At 40.8% G+C, this 15291-nt stretch overlaps 1 protein-coding gene across 5 annotated transcripts in view; it reads left to right on the top strand.

The window, feature by feature from the left end:
- tenm1 (teneurin transmembrane protein 1) overlaps window positions 1-15291 on the top strand; it is a 189164-nt gene that overhangs the window by 89023 nt on the left and 84850 nt on the right. For all 5 annotated transcript variants that reach the window (XM_044362786.1, XM_044362784.1, XM_044362785.1 and 2 more), the window contains one exon: window positions 15104-15277. In XM_044362786.1, coding sequence (XP_044218721.1) covers window positions 15104-15277 — 174 coding nt within the window. The remainder of the gene's footprint in view (window positions 1-15103; window positions 15278-15291) is intronic.

Below are 15291 nucleotides of genomic sequence, written 5' to 3'. Positions count from 1 at the left end.
TGCTTGGCAATGATTGATCTCCATGTTGACATTACCATGGCAACTGCACCAAGATGTATGGGAAATAAGCACAGATGATATGTTAGCCTGTAAATCAAAGATATTCAAATGCAAGATTAAAGTGGTCATGGACTTAATGTCTCTGTCTAAAGGGAGAGGTTGAGGCAGGGGCCACCAGATGATTAGGTTTTCTCATTACATAATGATTCAGTCATTTTAATTAATTAATTAACAGCCACTGACAGGAAAAAAGGAAAAAAAAAAATCTCCCCTGGTAGCATTGCAATTTCTCATCCTCATCAAACAATAGCTGTGGTGACTTTTGCTGTATTTATTGATTTTGACTCTCATTAAATCAGGTTGATTAATTCTTATTAGCATAAAAACCTTGGTAAGAAACAGAGGAAATATTATTCATTCTTTAAAACATGATAATGAATGATCCTTAATTCCAAATAAAATCAGCTCCTGCTAGCTATTCTATTGTACTTAATGCTATATTGTAAATATTCATTATTTTCATACTGAATATGTTCCTCAGTATTAAAGATGACTCACTCTGCACCATGATGATCTTTTCATCCACACAATCACATTGTAGGTTTTGCTTTTCTTTCTTTTTTTTCATGTAAAAACTGCACAAGACCCACCACATGCATGTAGAGCTCAAACAATTTGTCAGTTAATCAACAGACTATTTTAATAGTCGGTCGATAATCAAGTCAATTTTTCTGAGAAAAAAAAATGCTGCTTTTCTTTGTCTTATGTGATTGTAACCTAATTATCTTTAGATTTTAGAGTGTTGATCAGACAAAAAAGCAATATTATGGGATGCTCTTGGGATATAAGAAACTGTAATGGGCTTTTTTTTTCTTCTATTTTCTGACATTTTATAGACTGAAAGATTAAATGAGGAGATAATCAGCAGATTAATAGATAATGAAAATAGTTGTTATCTGCAGTCCTTTCTGTTTACATTATTAGCCACAATTTACTCTTTATCTCTCTTTATCTAGCAGTATTGTCTGTCAGTGTGATACCGCAGATGCTGCTGACTGAATAAAGACATTTTCAACATTTAAAAAAAAAAAGATATTACATATTCCTTTACACTCGAGCCAAGCTGGAGCCGAACATTTCAGAATGTAAGAGATGCTTCCCCCCCTTTGGTGAAAATCATCTTAACGCAGCTGTTACATTTGGCTGAATCTTCATCTTTTCTCATGACGCTCAGCCAAACTTTGTTGTGTTTGCCGCAGTCAACCGTGGTTCGGCATGTAACCCAGCTAGTAAATTATCCCACATGCTATGTGGAGGCGCAGAGTGACCGGTGTCGTAAACGGCGAGGTCCTTGCAGCAGGTTGTGGAAATGTAACGTTAAAATGCAATAAACAGATCTGACATTGATGATTTGTAGCATGCATTTGACAGTTTGGATCCAGCTTTTAATACCAACCTCAAATTACTGACAGTCCGTAAAGCTCTTTGTGCAAGTTATGTGACTTGTTTATTAATTTGGGGAAAAATAACCCAGCAAATAATGAGGCAATAATATTATGTCTCCAATTAACGTTTCCAATTAGCACAACAATAGGACGATGCATGATTGCAGAGATAATACTGTGCCTAAGTGATTGCAGAGTATGCCCCCTGTTGTGATTAGCTAAGGCAGTCCCCCTCTCTTTCTTTACTGCCCTCTTTCCTCTCCTCCCATACCCCCTGGTGTTGCAGGGGCTGTGAATAGCTTTGTTAATTTGTTTATCTCCCAACGTACCCCTCCCTCCTGCAGTCGTAGCTTGTTATTAGGCACAACACGGCCATCAGATATGAGGAGCAGGCATTATGATAGCGAACGGGGCATTTAAGGAGAGATAGAGGACAGATTAAGATTGCATCTGTAATCTTGAGGAATATTGCTGCTGACAACACTACCAGTAACTCATTTTCTATTTTAAGCCTCATTTAAGTTCTGCCTCCATAAAACCTACCTACTATTGCTCCATCACGCTGTTAAAAAAAAAACTAATTGGAGTATTTAATGAATGTCTTGCTGTTTTAAACAGTTACAATCTTCAGTTGTTGAATCAAATATGAGGAGAGGGCGGGATGTGTCAGTTATGAAAGATAATCATCTCTATGGCAACAAGGAGAAGCTTCTGACGCAAGTGAAATGAGCAAGACACCAGCTCCCTGCAATCAAATAATCACCTCCAAATAACATTTCAGTCACTTACACACACACACACACAGTGTGTTCACACTTTAATCTGAGATCTTCTTTATGGTTCTGTTGTGCAGTACGTGGTGCTTCAGGGGACCTGGTGCTTCCATAAAGAGCCAAATGACTCGTTAGCGGCTTTAAGTTCATTACGTTGACGCCTTTTCTTTCAAGTAAATCTACTTTCACAGTTTGATGGCAATTTGAAGTGTCTGCCTTAAAAGTTATCCATTATTCACAGGGGTCAAACTCAGTGTGTCTATGTGTTTATTATAGCTACAACTAATGATTATTGTCATTATCAATAAATCTGCAGATTATCTTTAGATTAAGTAGCAAATAATGCCCACCACAGTTCCCCAGAGCCCAAGGTGATGCCTTCAAATGTCTTGTTTTGTCCACCCAACAATCCAAAATGTGAATAAATATAGTTTTTAATCATGTTAGGCCAAATATCACACACATTTTGGAAGCTGGAACCACCACGTGTTTGCCATTGTTCCTTGAAAAATGACTCAAATAATTAACATATTCTCAAAATAGTTACATTTATTTTCAGTTGTCCAATTAATTGATTAATTGACTCATTCCTGCAGCTTTAATGTTTATGTGGCCTACCATATGTCTAGTCTGCAATAGTGCTGAAATGATTTTTCAAATAATTGACAAGGATTTTGATCGATTAGCCACATGAGAAATTTTTCTAGCAAAAAAAATAAAGTGTCAAACATATTCTGCTTTCAAATTTTTAAATGTGATTTTGATGATTTTTATCATTTGATACTAAAAACCTGATGAAGGTCAGACAGACCAAAACATTGTGATCTAACTATTTCAGCCGTGAGACAGTGTGTGAAAGTTCTCATTATTTTTAATATGATTTTTCATGTAAGTTGGAAATTTTTTTGGGCATTTTTCTCAATAAACTAATTTAAAAAATCTACAGATGAATTGATGAAAATAATCATTAGTTGCAACCCTACTTAGCAAATATCAAATTATGTGCTTGGTGGCTAGTTTTGAATAAGAGTTCTTTAATAAGTTGCTCCCTCTTGATCTGGGTTTCTCCTCCAGACGTCCTAGCAGGCCTTGTCTGTCTCAAAGCGCCAAGCTGATTACAGCTTATCATGAATTAAGTGCCTGTTCTGTTCTATGTTGTTGTCCACCGTGACTATGGTTGAAAAACTATTGTACGACTGGGAACTGGGGCGTACATTATGACTACCATATATTAGGCCTGGAAGACATTTACTCTGAGATGCATTCACATGAATGAGTGCTGAATGTGAATGAATGTTAAGTCCTACAGAAGTTTGGATTATAACGATCTGTTGAGACCTGAGCATCATAATTAAACCTTAAATTACCTTTAAACACATCTGTCCCTGACTGACTGACTGACAAAGTTACACTATTGGTCGGCCAAAGCCTTGGACAGCCAAGCATCCCAGAATGCATTTTGCACCAACTGGCAGTGAGCAGTGATGGCAGAGATTTTGAACCAGGCCAAAAGTTGTGGTAAACTTTGCTGTAGGACTGTTAATATGTCACTTTATTAAGTTTTAATGTTTTTTCAAGTGAGAAAGTAACCATTTAGATTCACAATACATGGTCAGTTTATCCAAATAGTGCCTATTTTAATTTGCTCTGCCGTTTTTGGAGATGTGAGGAGTTTTCGGTGCACTTCCCGGGGGCTCGGGGGTCTCGAGGTTTTAACATACACGACAGACCACGACATGCAGAGAGCAAAGTAACAGCTGAAATGAGGCTAGAGGTCGCTACAAATGAGGCCCCTGCTAGTGTTGCATCTAATTTTGTGAGTCAAAATGTGTGACTACAGACGGCACAGACGTGACACGATGAAATACGTAACCGTTTTTTCACTCTTTCAGCTGCTGCATCTGCTATCACATTCTGACAGCCACAGAATGAGGTGGTAAACACTGGCATTGCCATGTTTGCTACAGCCTGCTGTCACTATTGCTGCACTAATTTGAGCCAAACACATCACAAACAAAGTGCACCCACTGGCTAATGACAGTGATGCATAATAAATCTTGTCGTTGATCATCACCCATGTTATGGCTATAGATTTATGATAGTATTCAACTTTTTTTTTTTACAAGAATTTCAAGAAGAGAAAAAGACTGAAAAAAGAAGACAGATTTGAATTTGTCTTAATTAGCCTTAAAAGTAATGGCGTGACAAAAATACTATGATTTTGAATTTTTAAATTTGAATGACAGTTATTCCCACTCAGCGCCGTTGTTTTTACTCTCTATACCAATTAACTACAGTAAACAAAATCTGCTTTTTTGAAATGCAGGATAGACTTTCAGTTAGAAAAAACTATACACATACTAATTTGTAAATAGATTGGCAGGTCTGATTGATCTGACACTGGCACTGGAAGCCCTTCCATTTATGGTAAGTTTGGCCTCTTTCAGTTCGCTACTTGTTTTTTCATCTACTGCAGAATAATGAGCATCAGAATACAATTTATAATATGATTTAGGAAGAGTCTCAGCAATAATATCCACATGTCACTGAGCATAATCCCAGAGGTTTGCAGAAACGTCAATACTGTTCTGTTTGATTAGTGAGTTTACCACAACAACTTGTCGGATCTTTTTTTTTTTGTGCAGTTGATTAAACACCTGTAGACATCATACAGCAGCAGGAATGATGCGTGTTTTTCATCTACGGTCTCTGATTTGAGAGAGGGACTTTGTATAATTTTACGCATGGATGATACAGCAGAAGTAACTTCTTTCATTAGTTAAATCTCCCAACATGGCAAAAGGATTGGTCAGGATCTAACAGTAATTAATGTTCTGGTTGGGACTGCCAAGCTAGTACTCACAAATTCCATGTTTGACAGTAAAATCAATTGTGGACTAATGCAGTGATACTCAAGATGAGTCCTGGGTGCTGTCAAATCTGTTATTCTGTTATTTTTTGGATATTTAGTCAATTATTTAGACCCGAACAAGAAGTTTACAATCAGAAATAGGCATAAACAGGATGAAAATTAGCTTTGAATTACTTGTTAAAATAGCCAAAAAAGCACTTCAAGTATGTGTGTGGGAGGGAGGATGGAAACAAAGGTGATCAGTAATTGGTGGTTCATCACACTGGCTCACACATTCAGTTTACAGCTCATTTTTGTTTCAGATATACTGCTGGTCGGTTGACTCAATCTGGCTCTCGTCTTACATAACCGGCAGCTGTTATGTGAACTGTAGCTGTAGCTGATGAAAGTACCTGAACAAAGTAGCTGATGCCTGCTCAAAAGTTGCTAGATGTGTTGCTAAGGTTCCTTTTTGAAATAAAAGTGCTAAAGGCGTCTGAAAAGTTGCCAAATCTAGTGACAAAGTTGCAAAGTTGTAAACACTGTTTCCAGTGTTTCCAGAGAGCGGAGGAGTGTAGAGTTGAGGGCAGATGTAGGGTGAATTTATAGCAGTATGAAAATAGATGTTGACAAAAAGTGATAATGTTATCAGATGATATGTCCACAAGTGTATAATGTGAAAAAAAACAGTTTCCCCCAAAATCTGATGAAGTCTGGTGAAGATGTTACAAGGTGAAAGATATAGGCTAGTAGCTCTTAAAGGTTTAAGAAAGGATGTGACTGTTCAGAAAAGGAATCTGAGACATCCTGTCTCTCTCTGAATTACTTTCAAAGATGACTTTCACAACACTGACTCATTACAGAATCAAAGTCACTCAACAGAAGCAACTGTTGTACTAGAATTATCTCGGTTACAAGAGACCAACTGAAACTTATACAAAGGTTATGCATCACTTATCAGATTCATTTCTTTCCTCTTGTAGACAGCGCTGTAAAAAGGGACCAAAGATTCAGGGTCATCGTCAAAAGCAGCTGATTAGTAGTTATAGTTTGGCTGTCTAGCACAACCCCTGTACACACCCTTCAAGGTGCAGTCGCATGTGTACGTGTATGTGTGTGTGATTGTGTGTGTCAGACAAAAGGGACCCACGCTGGTCTCTGGTTGGTGGTCATCCAGCACTGCTCCTCACATGACCAGCGCTGTCCTTCTTCGGCACTGTTGCTCCTCACTCTCATAGCAGTTTAGTAGCAAATGGAGCTAATAAACTTTTAAAACATGAAAACCTGTCATTCCAGTGAGCTCTCTTAGCTCTACCTAAGCTCATCAAAGCCAAGTCCAACCCCCTCTTACCAACAGCCAATCAGGACTGACTGTGTTGTGATATGAAAATTGCATCTTATGAGTAACTTGGTGAAAGTAGCTGTCATTTTGAAATTGACCTAACACCTGTAGAAGAATAAACATAAATATTTTATATCATTGTCATTCATACAGGCAAAATAACACATTTTCCATTCACTCATTCAGTCTCTGTGTGCAAAGTAATTAAGAAAATGTCTCAGTAGGAAGACGGAGTGGAGAGCTCCTTGTCCTGATTATTCAGTGAGCCGACATAAAGGATAAAGAAGAGAGGCTAAACCCGTGCAGAAGCACAGACATGCCCAAAAATAAAAAGATAGTCCAAGTCTAAATTGGAATTCTTCAAAAGTGCTGATTCACTCTACTGAAGATCTGCTACTTTTATTCAGACTGAACTGCACCCAATATGCAATCAGACAGCACAATCTGCAGGCTATTGCACAGCATACTCTACCTCGAGATGGCTGCAGTGAGACGGATGAAAATGCTTTAAAAAGTTTTGAACATTTGTTGACATCAGTTCCCGAAGCTAGATGGTGCAGAGAACAAGTGCAAATGTAAAATTACGGAAAAAACACTAGTCAATATTGAATAGGATGTCTGTAATGATACTGTGTGAATGCAGTACATTCATTAGACTGGCAATATTGTATAGTAACCTCAGTGGAGCGAGCAGTCATAGTGGGGTTTGCAGTCTGTTCTGATAGCAGGTGGTGGGCAGGAGGCCAGAGATTGTGTTCAGAGGTAGAGACGCAGGGTCAGTCGAGTCCAGTGATGGCTGTCGGGATGAAGCTGTTGAGGTGCTGAGTCGGCCCGGTGCTAATGAAATGTTACTTTCTCCCAAAGGAAAGTTTTTGAACAGGTGGTCACCTGTTTGTGTGGGATCAGCGGCGATCCTCTTCAATGTGCAGCACTGTCAAGGAGGGCAACTGGAAACCAATTTACTCCGCAATGCTGAGTGGGTAAGATTGGCTGCTATAACTTGTTTCCAGCAGAGCCTGGAAACTAGAACTCTTTTATTAGGAGTGTTCTGGCTCAGCACAGTTCAGTTGGAGACAAAAAAAAACGCTGTCACACACAGCGACTCAATCGCAGTGCAGCGATGCCGTGTTTTGCTCTGTGCATTGCACTTTATTCTCTTTGTCTCGACAGATGTTTTTAATCTGTCGCATAATTATAGCTCACACTGAGACTGAATATGTGTCTGCGTTTGTGTATATGTGTCTGTTTTCTGCTATGATTTTGTATATGTACTATATATTTAGGGCACATTTATTCAAAATCTGCCAATGTATTGGTGTTTATTTTGATTGTTACACCAAATTTAAAAAAAAAAAAAATCAATGATGCAATTTATTTTTAAAAACCATTTGCATCACAAACACTATTTTATCCATTGTACTGTTTCTTTTTCTAACACATTTAGAAAGAGTGTAATAATGAGCACTTCATTTGTGTTTCTTCCCCGTTTTTCTCTTTATTTATATTAATGGAAGCATTTTTCTGAGCTTACGCACTGTAAACTGTGGTGATTAGTGCTCTTACGGCAAAAAAGCAACACACTTGGGTTGCATGGGAATAGAAATTTAAGGTGAAAATTGGTTTAAAATGATCTGCTCCTTTTAAAGAATCTTGATATTTTAGGGGGAAAATGAGTAAAAAACAGAAACAGTGAATCCAAATGTATGTGTGTACGTATGTGAGTGTGCGTGCGTGTGTGCGTGCATGCGTGACTTTGTGCTTGTTTGAAACGGTGTGTGTACATATACAGTATTGTGTGTGTGTGCTCCTCACCCCCAGCTTCTTTCACCCAGCTGCTTCATGCCTCATTGGGGTCTGTATTGATTGGTCCAGTTTCTCTTTGTTTTCAGTCCTCTATTTTGGTCGTCTGATGCAGCTCTAAGAAACCCGCTGGCCTTTGCTAAAACTCCTCTAACAGCCAGAGAAGCCTTTGGTAAAATTGCTTTAAATGGCTAGACAGACTCTGGTCAGAAAGCTCTGAATGGCGAGACAGCCCTTTGGTAAAATGTCTCCAGAAGGTCAGGGAGGCTGTAATAAAATAGCCTCAATAGCTCCAATAGTTCACCTGGCAAGAGCATGCTCACACACACACACACACGCATGCGGGCGTGCACAGTAACTCACATTCACCTACCCTCTTTTCTTTCTCATCCTCTCACACGCACATAAATGCGGACACCCACACACCAACACACACAAACACAGAGATTCAGAGATTGAGCTGTATGTGACTGTGACTCACTGTTTGTCTGCAGTGTTTTAGCTCTCACTGGTGGTAGATGGTGGCTGCTGGAGGGGACTCCAACATGGCGCTGTTCCCCTGCTCATTTAACACAATTCTGACTGTCTGTAACATGACTCAGCTTTCAAAAAAAAAAAGGGGCCAGATCAGTAAGACAGCGAGTGGGAGATAGACATAGAGGGTGGGGGACTCTGACAGAAAAAGAGAGGGGGCGTGATTAGAAATGAAAGAACGACTGAGAAACGCGTGAAGTAGAAAGCTGTGATCTGTTGGACTTGGTGTACTTTCTTCCGTGACTAACTAGATGACAGCGACAGTGAGTTTACTGGCAAATAAACACCAGGATATACTGAAAATCTCATCATCCAAGACAGGAGAAGCGTGCCACTACCTCCGCTCTTCCTTTATCCCTCTTTCCGTCATTTTATCCCTTTTATCCAAACAGGACTTCCCATTCCAGATAAGCAAGGTCAGACTGATGACAAGTCCTGAGGTTTATACTAGTCAAGAGATTGCCGCATGAGGCCCTGCAGCTGCTCACACACACATACATACACACTTGCACACGAGCAAATGTCAACAGTCGCGCACACTCGTGCATGTAAACATACACACTTAAACAGTCATGACAACGGTATTAGTGGCTTTCAAGAGGTTGGTGGAGGGGAGTAAGAAAAACACTTTAGTACCTCTTGTCTGTCAGAGTGGAGCACAGGCCGACAGGCATAAAGGCGGGAGGGCAGTCGGACCCCCAGGCTTTCAGTCTCTACTCTAACGTTGACTTAGACACAAATTTGTTTTATTGGCTCTGAAGTCCCTCTCCTTCAGTCTCCTTCACACTTGTTTTCCCCATTTGTCTCTCCCCTTCTTTCTTACTCCCCTCTCTCCTTCTCTCTCGGTGTCTTTTATCTCCCACTGCCTTTCTTTCTTTCTCCCATCCCTCAGAAGTTGTGGCTTAGCTAGAGGCTGACACAGCCATGCAGAACTTGGATGAGCAATTGCTTTTACTGTACATGCTAAACTACACACTAAATCGAATGACTGATGCTCTTGCAAGTGTTTGCTGCTGGGCAAAGCCAGCCGTAGTCTCTGGTTGTCAGACGGAATATAGTCGGCGGTTAGCTATGTGTATGAGCGAGAAGAGCTTGGCAATCAGGCCTGGGTGTGTTTCTGCTTGTGTGAGAGTATTGATAAATCATTTTTAACTGACTGCAGTGCTACCTTGGCTGTAATGGTTATCGATAAGACAGTATATTCACAGTCAATCTCACCCATTGTGTCCTGCAGCCCAGCCCAGGACTGTTACAAACACCAGATAACTGCACGTAGTGTAACACAGACATTAAATAGGAATGCACACACACACACACACACACACACACACACACACACACACACACACACACACACACACTCACACACACAATTTTCTTTCTCTATCTCCTACTCTTTCTCAAACCATGAGTGTGAAATCTAATCATCACTGGAGCCCAGAATCATTTCTATCTAATCTGGAGACACACACATGCCTGACAACAACAATAGCAACAACTGCAGCTGTAAGCTAGTATTATCTCTGTGTCTACCAGCTCAAATAGTCTGCTTTTAAAACTATTTGGAAAGAATGGTGGAGAAAATTTAGTGGTTCAGGGTTGCCGTTTATTACGGTCACAGGCCACCTATACGTCTTTGCATTCCAGCTGTTAATGTACAACAGCGGTAATGGAGTGGTTGTTATCTCAGCAGCCTCGCTAACGTTATCCACAAATATCCCATAGCTTGGATTTTTCTCTTCTCTTATTTCTCTGCATGGTAGTTTAAGTAAACCTGAAAAAGCCACATCAAGTGCCTCTTTCTGTTACAACTGAACTGTCTTCTCCCTACACTCTGTGCTGTTCTCTCCAGTCTGCCACATCCTCTACGCACATCTCGGCGGGGTAGCCGACAGCGAGGGTACAGTAGAGAACCCCCTCACAGCAGTGCCGTCCTATTACCTCGGGCAGTCATCTCACTGTCATACTGATCAATGATTCATGTGTGCGAGGGCCTCGGCCTGTTAGCTCGCTGCACTGCTGCTCTCTGCTCGCTGTCGCCACTGCGCTGCTGCCGCTCCCGTTATAATGACTGGACTCTCTCAAAGTATCTCTCCAACATGTGACGATTATGTTATGTGCCTTTTTGTGAGAACACGAAAGAGAGAGATGGATAGACAGACAAGGGAAAAAAGAGAGCGACAGTGAAGGTTCATGCTGAGCACATGCTGCTCGCATAACTGACTCCATGCTGTGTCTGAATGTGTGTCTGTGTGAGTGTGTATGTATTTCATGTGTCCACACACACACACACACACACACACGCACGCAGTTTAAAAAATGTATCATAGTCTTATAGTCAGGAAGTGGGAGGAGCTGCTGATTCTCTGCTGATTCAAGAGGTATTTTCTTACCGCTGTAAATTCCCAGGTTGAAATGATGCGTCACTTAACATAGAAACACAGGGCATCCTGGATTAAGACAAATGCCATGTAATTGCGATGTCCCTAGTTAATTTTTACCTGGAGACAATTGTTGGTCATACCTTTTTTTCCTCTAGTTTCTTGTGTGTTTCAATGCTATCAGCGTTCCAATAAAGAAAAAAGGACCAATAGAAAAACAAAGAAGCTTTCCTGGATAACAGTATGTTTGTGTTTTGGCTGTCAGTTTTAATTATTTCAACACTGCTTCTGAGAAATTATTTTTTTCCTGTCAGTTTGGTAGAGCAGATGGCTCTAAATTCTACAATACCCATGAGCCTCAGTCACCATTTCTGTGGGGAAAAAGAAGCCAGTCAGCGGCAAGAACCTAACTTGCTGCAAAGTCAGAGAGTCATGCCATAGTCGTCGATTTCATCTAACAGTAACCTAGAATCTGAAATAACATTGATTTAAACTGCTGAATGTCTTATCATCTTTCTACAAAGCATAAGCTTTAGCTTTAACTTGCCATTAGCAGCCCGTACGACAGCGTTTTAAGCTCGATGAACAGATGTTTCTTACTGAAATGCTCCTTGGGATTACCAACTGGGCAAAGTAGGCGACTGCCCCAGAGGCCACAGGTTGTTTGTGTGGCAACTGCTTTGTGATAAGTTGGTTATTAGAAATTTGTAGGATCTCTTATTTGTATACCAGCATAGAAACACTGGTTGGTTTCTGACACTGTGGGCAAAATCGGTGGGGTGAACATGTGTGTTAGGAGGCTCATCAGTGGCCCACGACAAATTTTTGACCCACCTAGCAGGTTAATCTGACCCTGCTTGGAAATCGCAGTCGACTCATTTCCTTATGTTTTTATGTACACAGGCTTGAACCAGATATTTTCTTATGCAGTTTGACAAAACAATCTCAGCTCATGGTCCACTCACAAGCTTTTTCCAGAGCTCAAAACCATAACATATCCAATGACAACAATATATCTCCATGACAAATTGAGCAAACTTCATAAATTGAAAGCTACAGGGGACAAACATACAAAGTGTGCAAAGCAAAAGCAAAATAAATAGACCTTGAGTTAGGATTATTTTGACCAAATAATATTTTCAAGGTCAAGGATTAACCTTCATACTCAGTAGTTGCTCATCTTTTGTACTCACAATGTAATGTCCTTTCAGGCCATGGGCCTGCCTGCAGTCTGTGCAGCACAGAATTGGACTGTTGGTTGTTGGCATCCAAAATAACTCCCACTTTAACTGTATCCAAAAAATGTAAACCCAAATTTAAGGCTTAGTCCTTTCCTTGCTTGGGGCTCCATAAGTTCTCTGTTAAATACCCAGAATTAACTCAGTCAACGGAAGAACAACGAAATTGTCCTCAGCAGTCTTAATATCAGTGCAAGGTCTTCAAAAGGGACCTCAATTAGGTCCTCAAAAGTACAAGAGCACACACAAACTCACATACTCCACCAACATCCTCTCCTCATCACGTCCCCGGGTCCTTATCCCTCCTCACTCCAGTGTGTTTTCGTGTGTGTGCTCTAGATGCTAAGTGTTCTAGCTAAAGGTCAACAGCCATAAAACAAGAGGGTGAGAGAGACGGAGAGAGAGAGGCTGATGAGCAGGAGCAGGGGAAGTAGGGTCTGAGGGGCTTTTGAGGAGGGATGGAGTGGTGAAGAGGAGAAGATAGGAGAGCTGGTGAGGACTGTCGCTGCAGAGTCATTACTGGAGTGGGTAACACTTGGGTAACGGAGGTGCGGGGGGCACCGGAGAACAAGGAGAGAAAGAAAAGCAATTCAGATGAGAGGAAGCAGAGAGAGAATGGTGCATGAGAGATTGAATGGTAGGAATGTTAAATGTATCAGTTTGAGAATAACTTGTCATCCCTCACTGAACACTATTACAGACTAATTTATGAAACTATGATAGGTTGTTCCACTCCACTGCGTAATATAATGCAGTACAAACAGTGATGATGCATATAAACCTACATTTGTAGGTGCAACACTATTTTTCATGTTTAATCCTAATAGAAGAGAGTTGATAATGGGACGTAGTTTAAAGGATATCTCTGGGATTGTCTCTAAATGTATCATTGTTAAATATAACCTGATTCTGAAGATCATCAATATGTCTTTCTGTTTGTTTCTCTACCTCCTTGTTTTTTTTTTTTCCTGCTAAAGATGCTCTACTCACAATACCAGACACCAGCAGGGATTTCGTCGTGGGGGAAACTGAACTTGTGAAATTGAATGTACAAGCCAGATCATTTGGGTTACTGTTTGTCATACTTTGTCGTACATCAGAATGAGTCATCACAACTAATTTCACAGACTAGTGTTAATGAGAAAATCCCCCACGCTGCATCTTTTAAAAAATATGAAAATTACAGCGAGAAAAAAAAAAAAAAAAAAAATTTAAATGAGTGACTCGTACCCACGCTGATGAGAAGAATCTGTGCATGTCCATGTCTGGTCTCGTCACAGGCTGACAGTTCAATTAGTCTGAACTAAATGATGCATGACGTCTCCCTCATGGCCCTAGTAATCGTCAGTGTTCTGCTTTGAAGAGCTCATATTGTGCATGAGTAGATAGCTAAACCAACAGTGGCTGGGGCTAGACAGAAGTTGAAATGTTGAAATGTATGATTTGCTTATCCCCATAGATGCCAGAGTAGAATGTGGGACCAAATTGACTTCAACTCTCAGAGCTCATCATAGATTTGCTGTTTTTTTTCAAAGAAAATAGTCTCTTTTTCCCGTGCTTCTGCTATGGAAAGTGACTGCAAATGGCTTTGAACTATCTGGAGTTTTAATTAGGTATTCCTCATCAGCTTTGAGTGCGGGTGAGCGGGTAGGTGTGTCCGTGCGTCTGGGTGTGTGCATGCATGCATATATGAGAATAGCAGGTACGTTTATGCACGTGTGTGAGCCTGTGGGATCGGGTTGGTCATGGTGTATAATTGTGGATTTGTTTTTCCAAGCAGCCATTTTGTGCGAGCATTTGCAAGCGCGTGTCAAGTGCTTTTTCTGGGTGTCGGCAATCAGCAGACAGAAGACAGACAGTGAAGATGTTTGAAGTCGTTAGAAGTTCCTTACCTTGATCTGCATGCAGCAGCCGTCCTCTGACTGCCACCACCGCATAGTAACTTTGTGATTTGAGTCTTTGCTTTTGTTTGATGTTCGAATGTGTCAGAGGAGAAGAAAAAATGGCAATGATTTATTTCATTTGCTTTGTTCTTCATATCAGCAAAGGGACATTACCTTTTTGGATTCTTTAAAGTGAAAAAACTAAAGCTATGGAGTACAATCTCACATGAATGGAACCAAATGATTGGTCAGAGGCAGGTGAATGTTTTACTGAACATTTTATTGACAGCCTTGCAAGGCGCTAATTAATTTCCTTAATGGGCAGGTGTTAGTTGTTTTTATTTAACATCATGTTGGATTGTTGTCCTAGTAAACACTTTTATGAGTGGGAGGGGGAATCCAGTATCCTCCCATACCCTTTGTTGTTTAAAAGGCCCATATGGATTGTGAATCGGCAGCAGCTTTCAAAGCATCATTAGTCATGCATAAAAGACTGTGTTACCGCTTTAATACCAGCCCTGGGCTCAGGCTCTGAAGATCTGCCTTAATTGCCCACCTCTGCCACGTTCTGTGTTCATGTGTGCATGCGTGCGCACACATGCTGGATGTGTGTGTGTGTGTGTCTATGTTTAGGTGTGCTTGTGTTCTTTGTGTATTTGCTAATTGTCCACTGCCTTACCAGGCGCTAATAAGCACATAAACTAAGTGAGAGCTCCAAGATGGGTATTAAAGAAGAGTCAGACACACCCCTCTGCATGCCTTGAATAATGATCTTTTCTATCTGCTTTTCCTCTCCCTTTGGCTGTCACTGTGTGTGTGTGTGTGTGTGTGTTTGTGTGTGTGTGTGTGTGTGTAGCGGTCCACCTGTTAGGTCTGACCTGGCATCTGCGGCATGGTGAGAGCCAGCTGTATGACAACGGCCTGAGCTCGGCGGACCATCAACAGGAGGACCGCAGCAAAACCAGACCTACCAGCTCCATCCACCTGCTGGACACGCTCAATCCTGAAAACCCACATGCCGGCGACAGAGGTGAGCTGACACAC

This window comes from Thunnus albacares, chromosome 10, assembly GCF_914725855.1.
Source record: "Thunnus albacares chromosome 10, fThuAlb1.1, whole genome shotgun sequence".
Lineage (NCBI taxonomy): Eukaryota > Metazoa > Chordata > Actinopteri > Scombriformes > Scombridae > Thunnus > Thunnus albacares.
The sequence above is the reverse complement of the archived record's forward strand: the minus strand, read 5'-3'. Positions and strand labels throughout refer to the sequence as shown.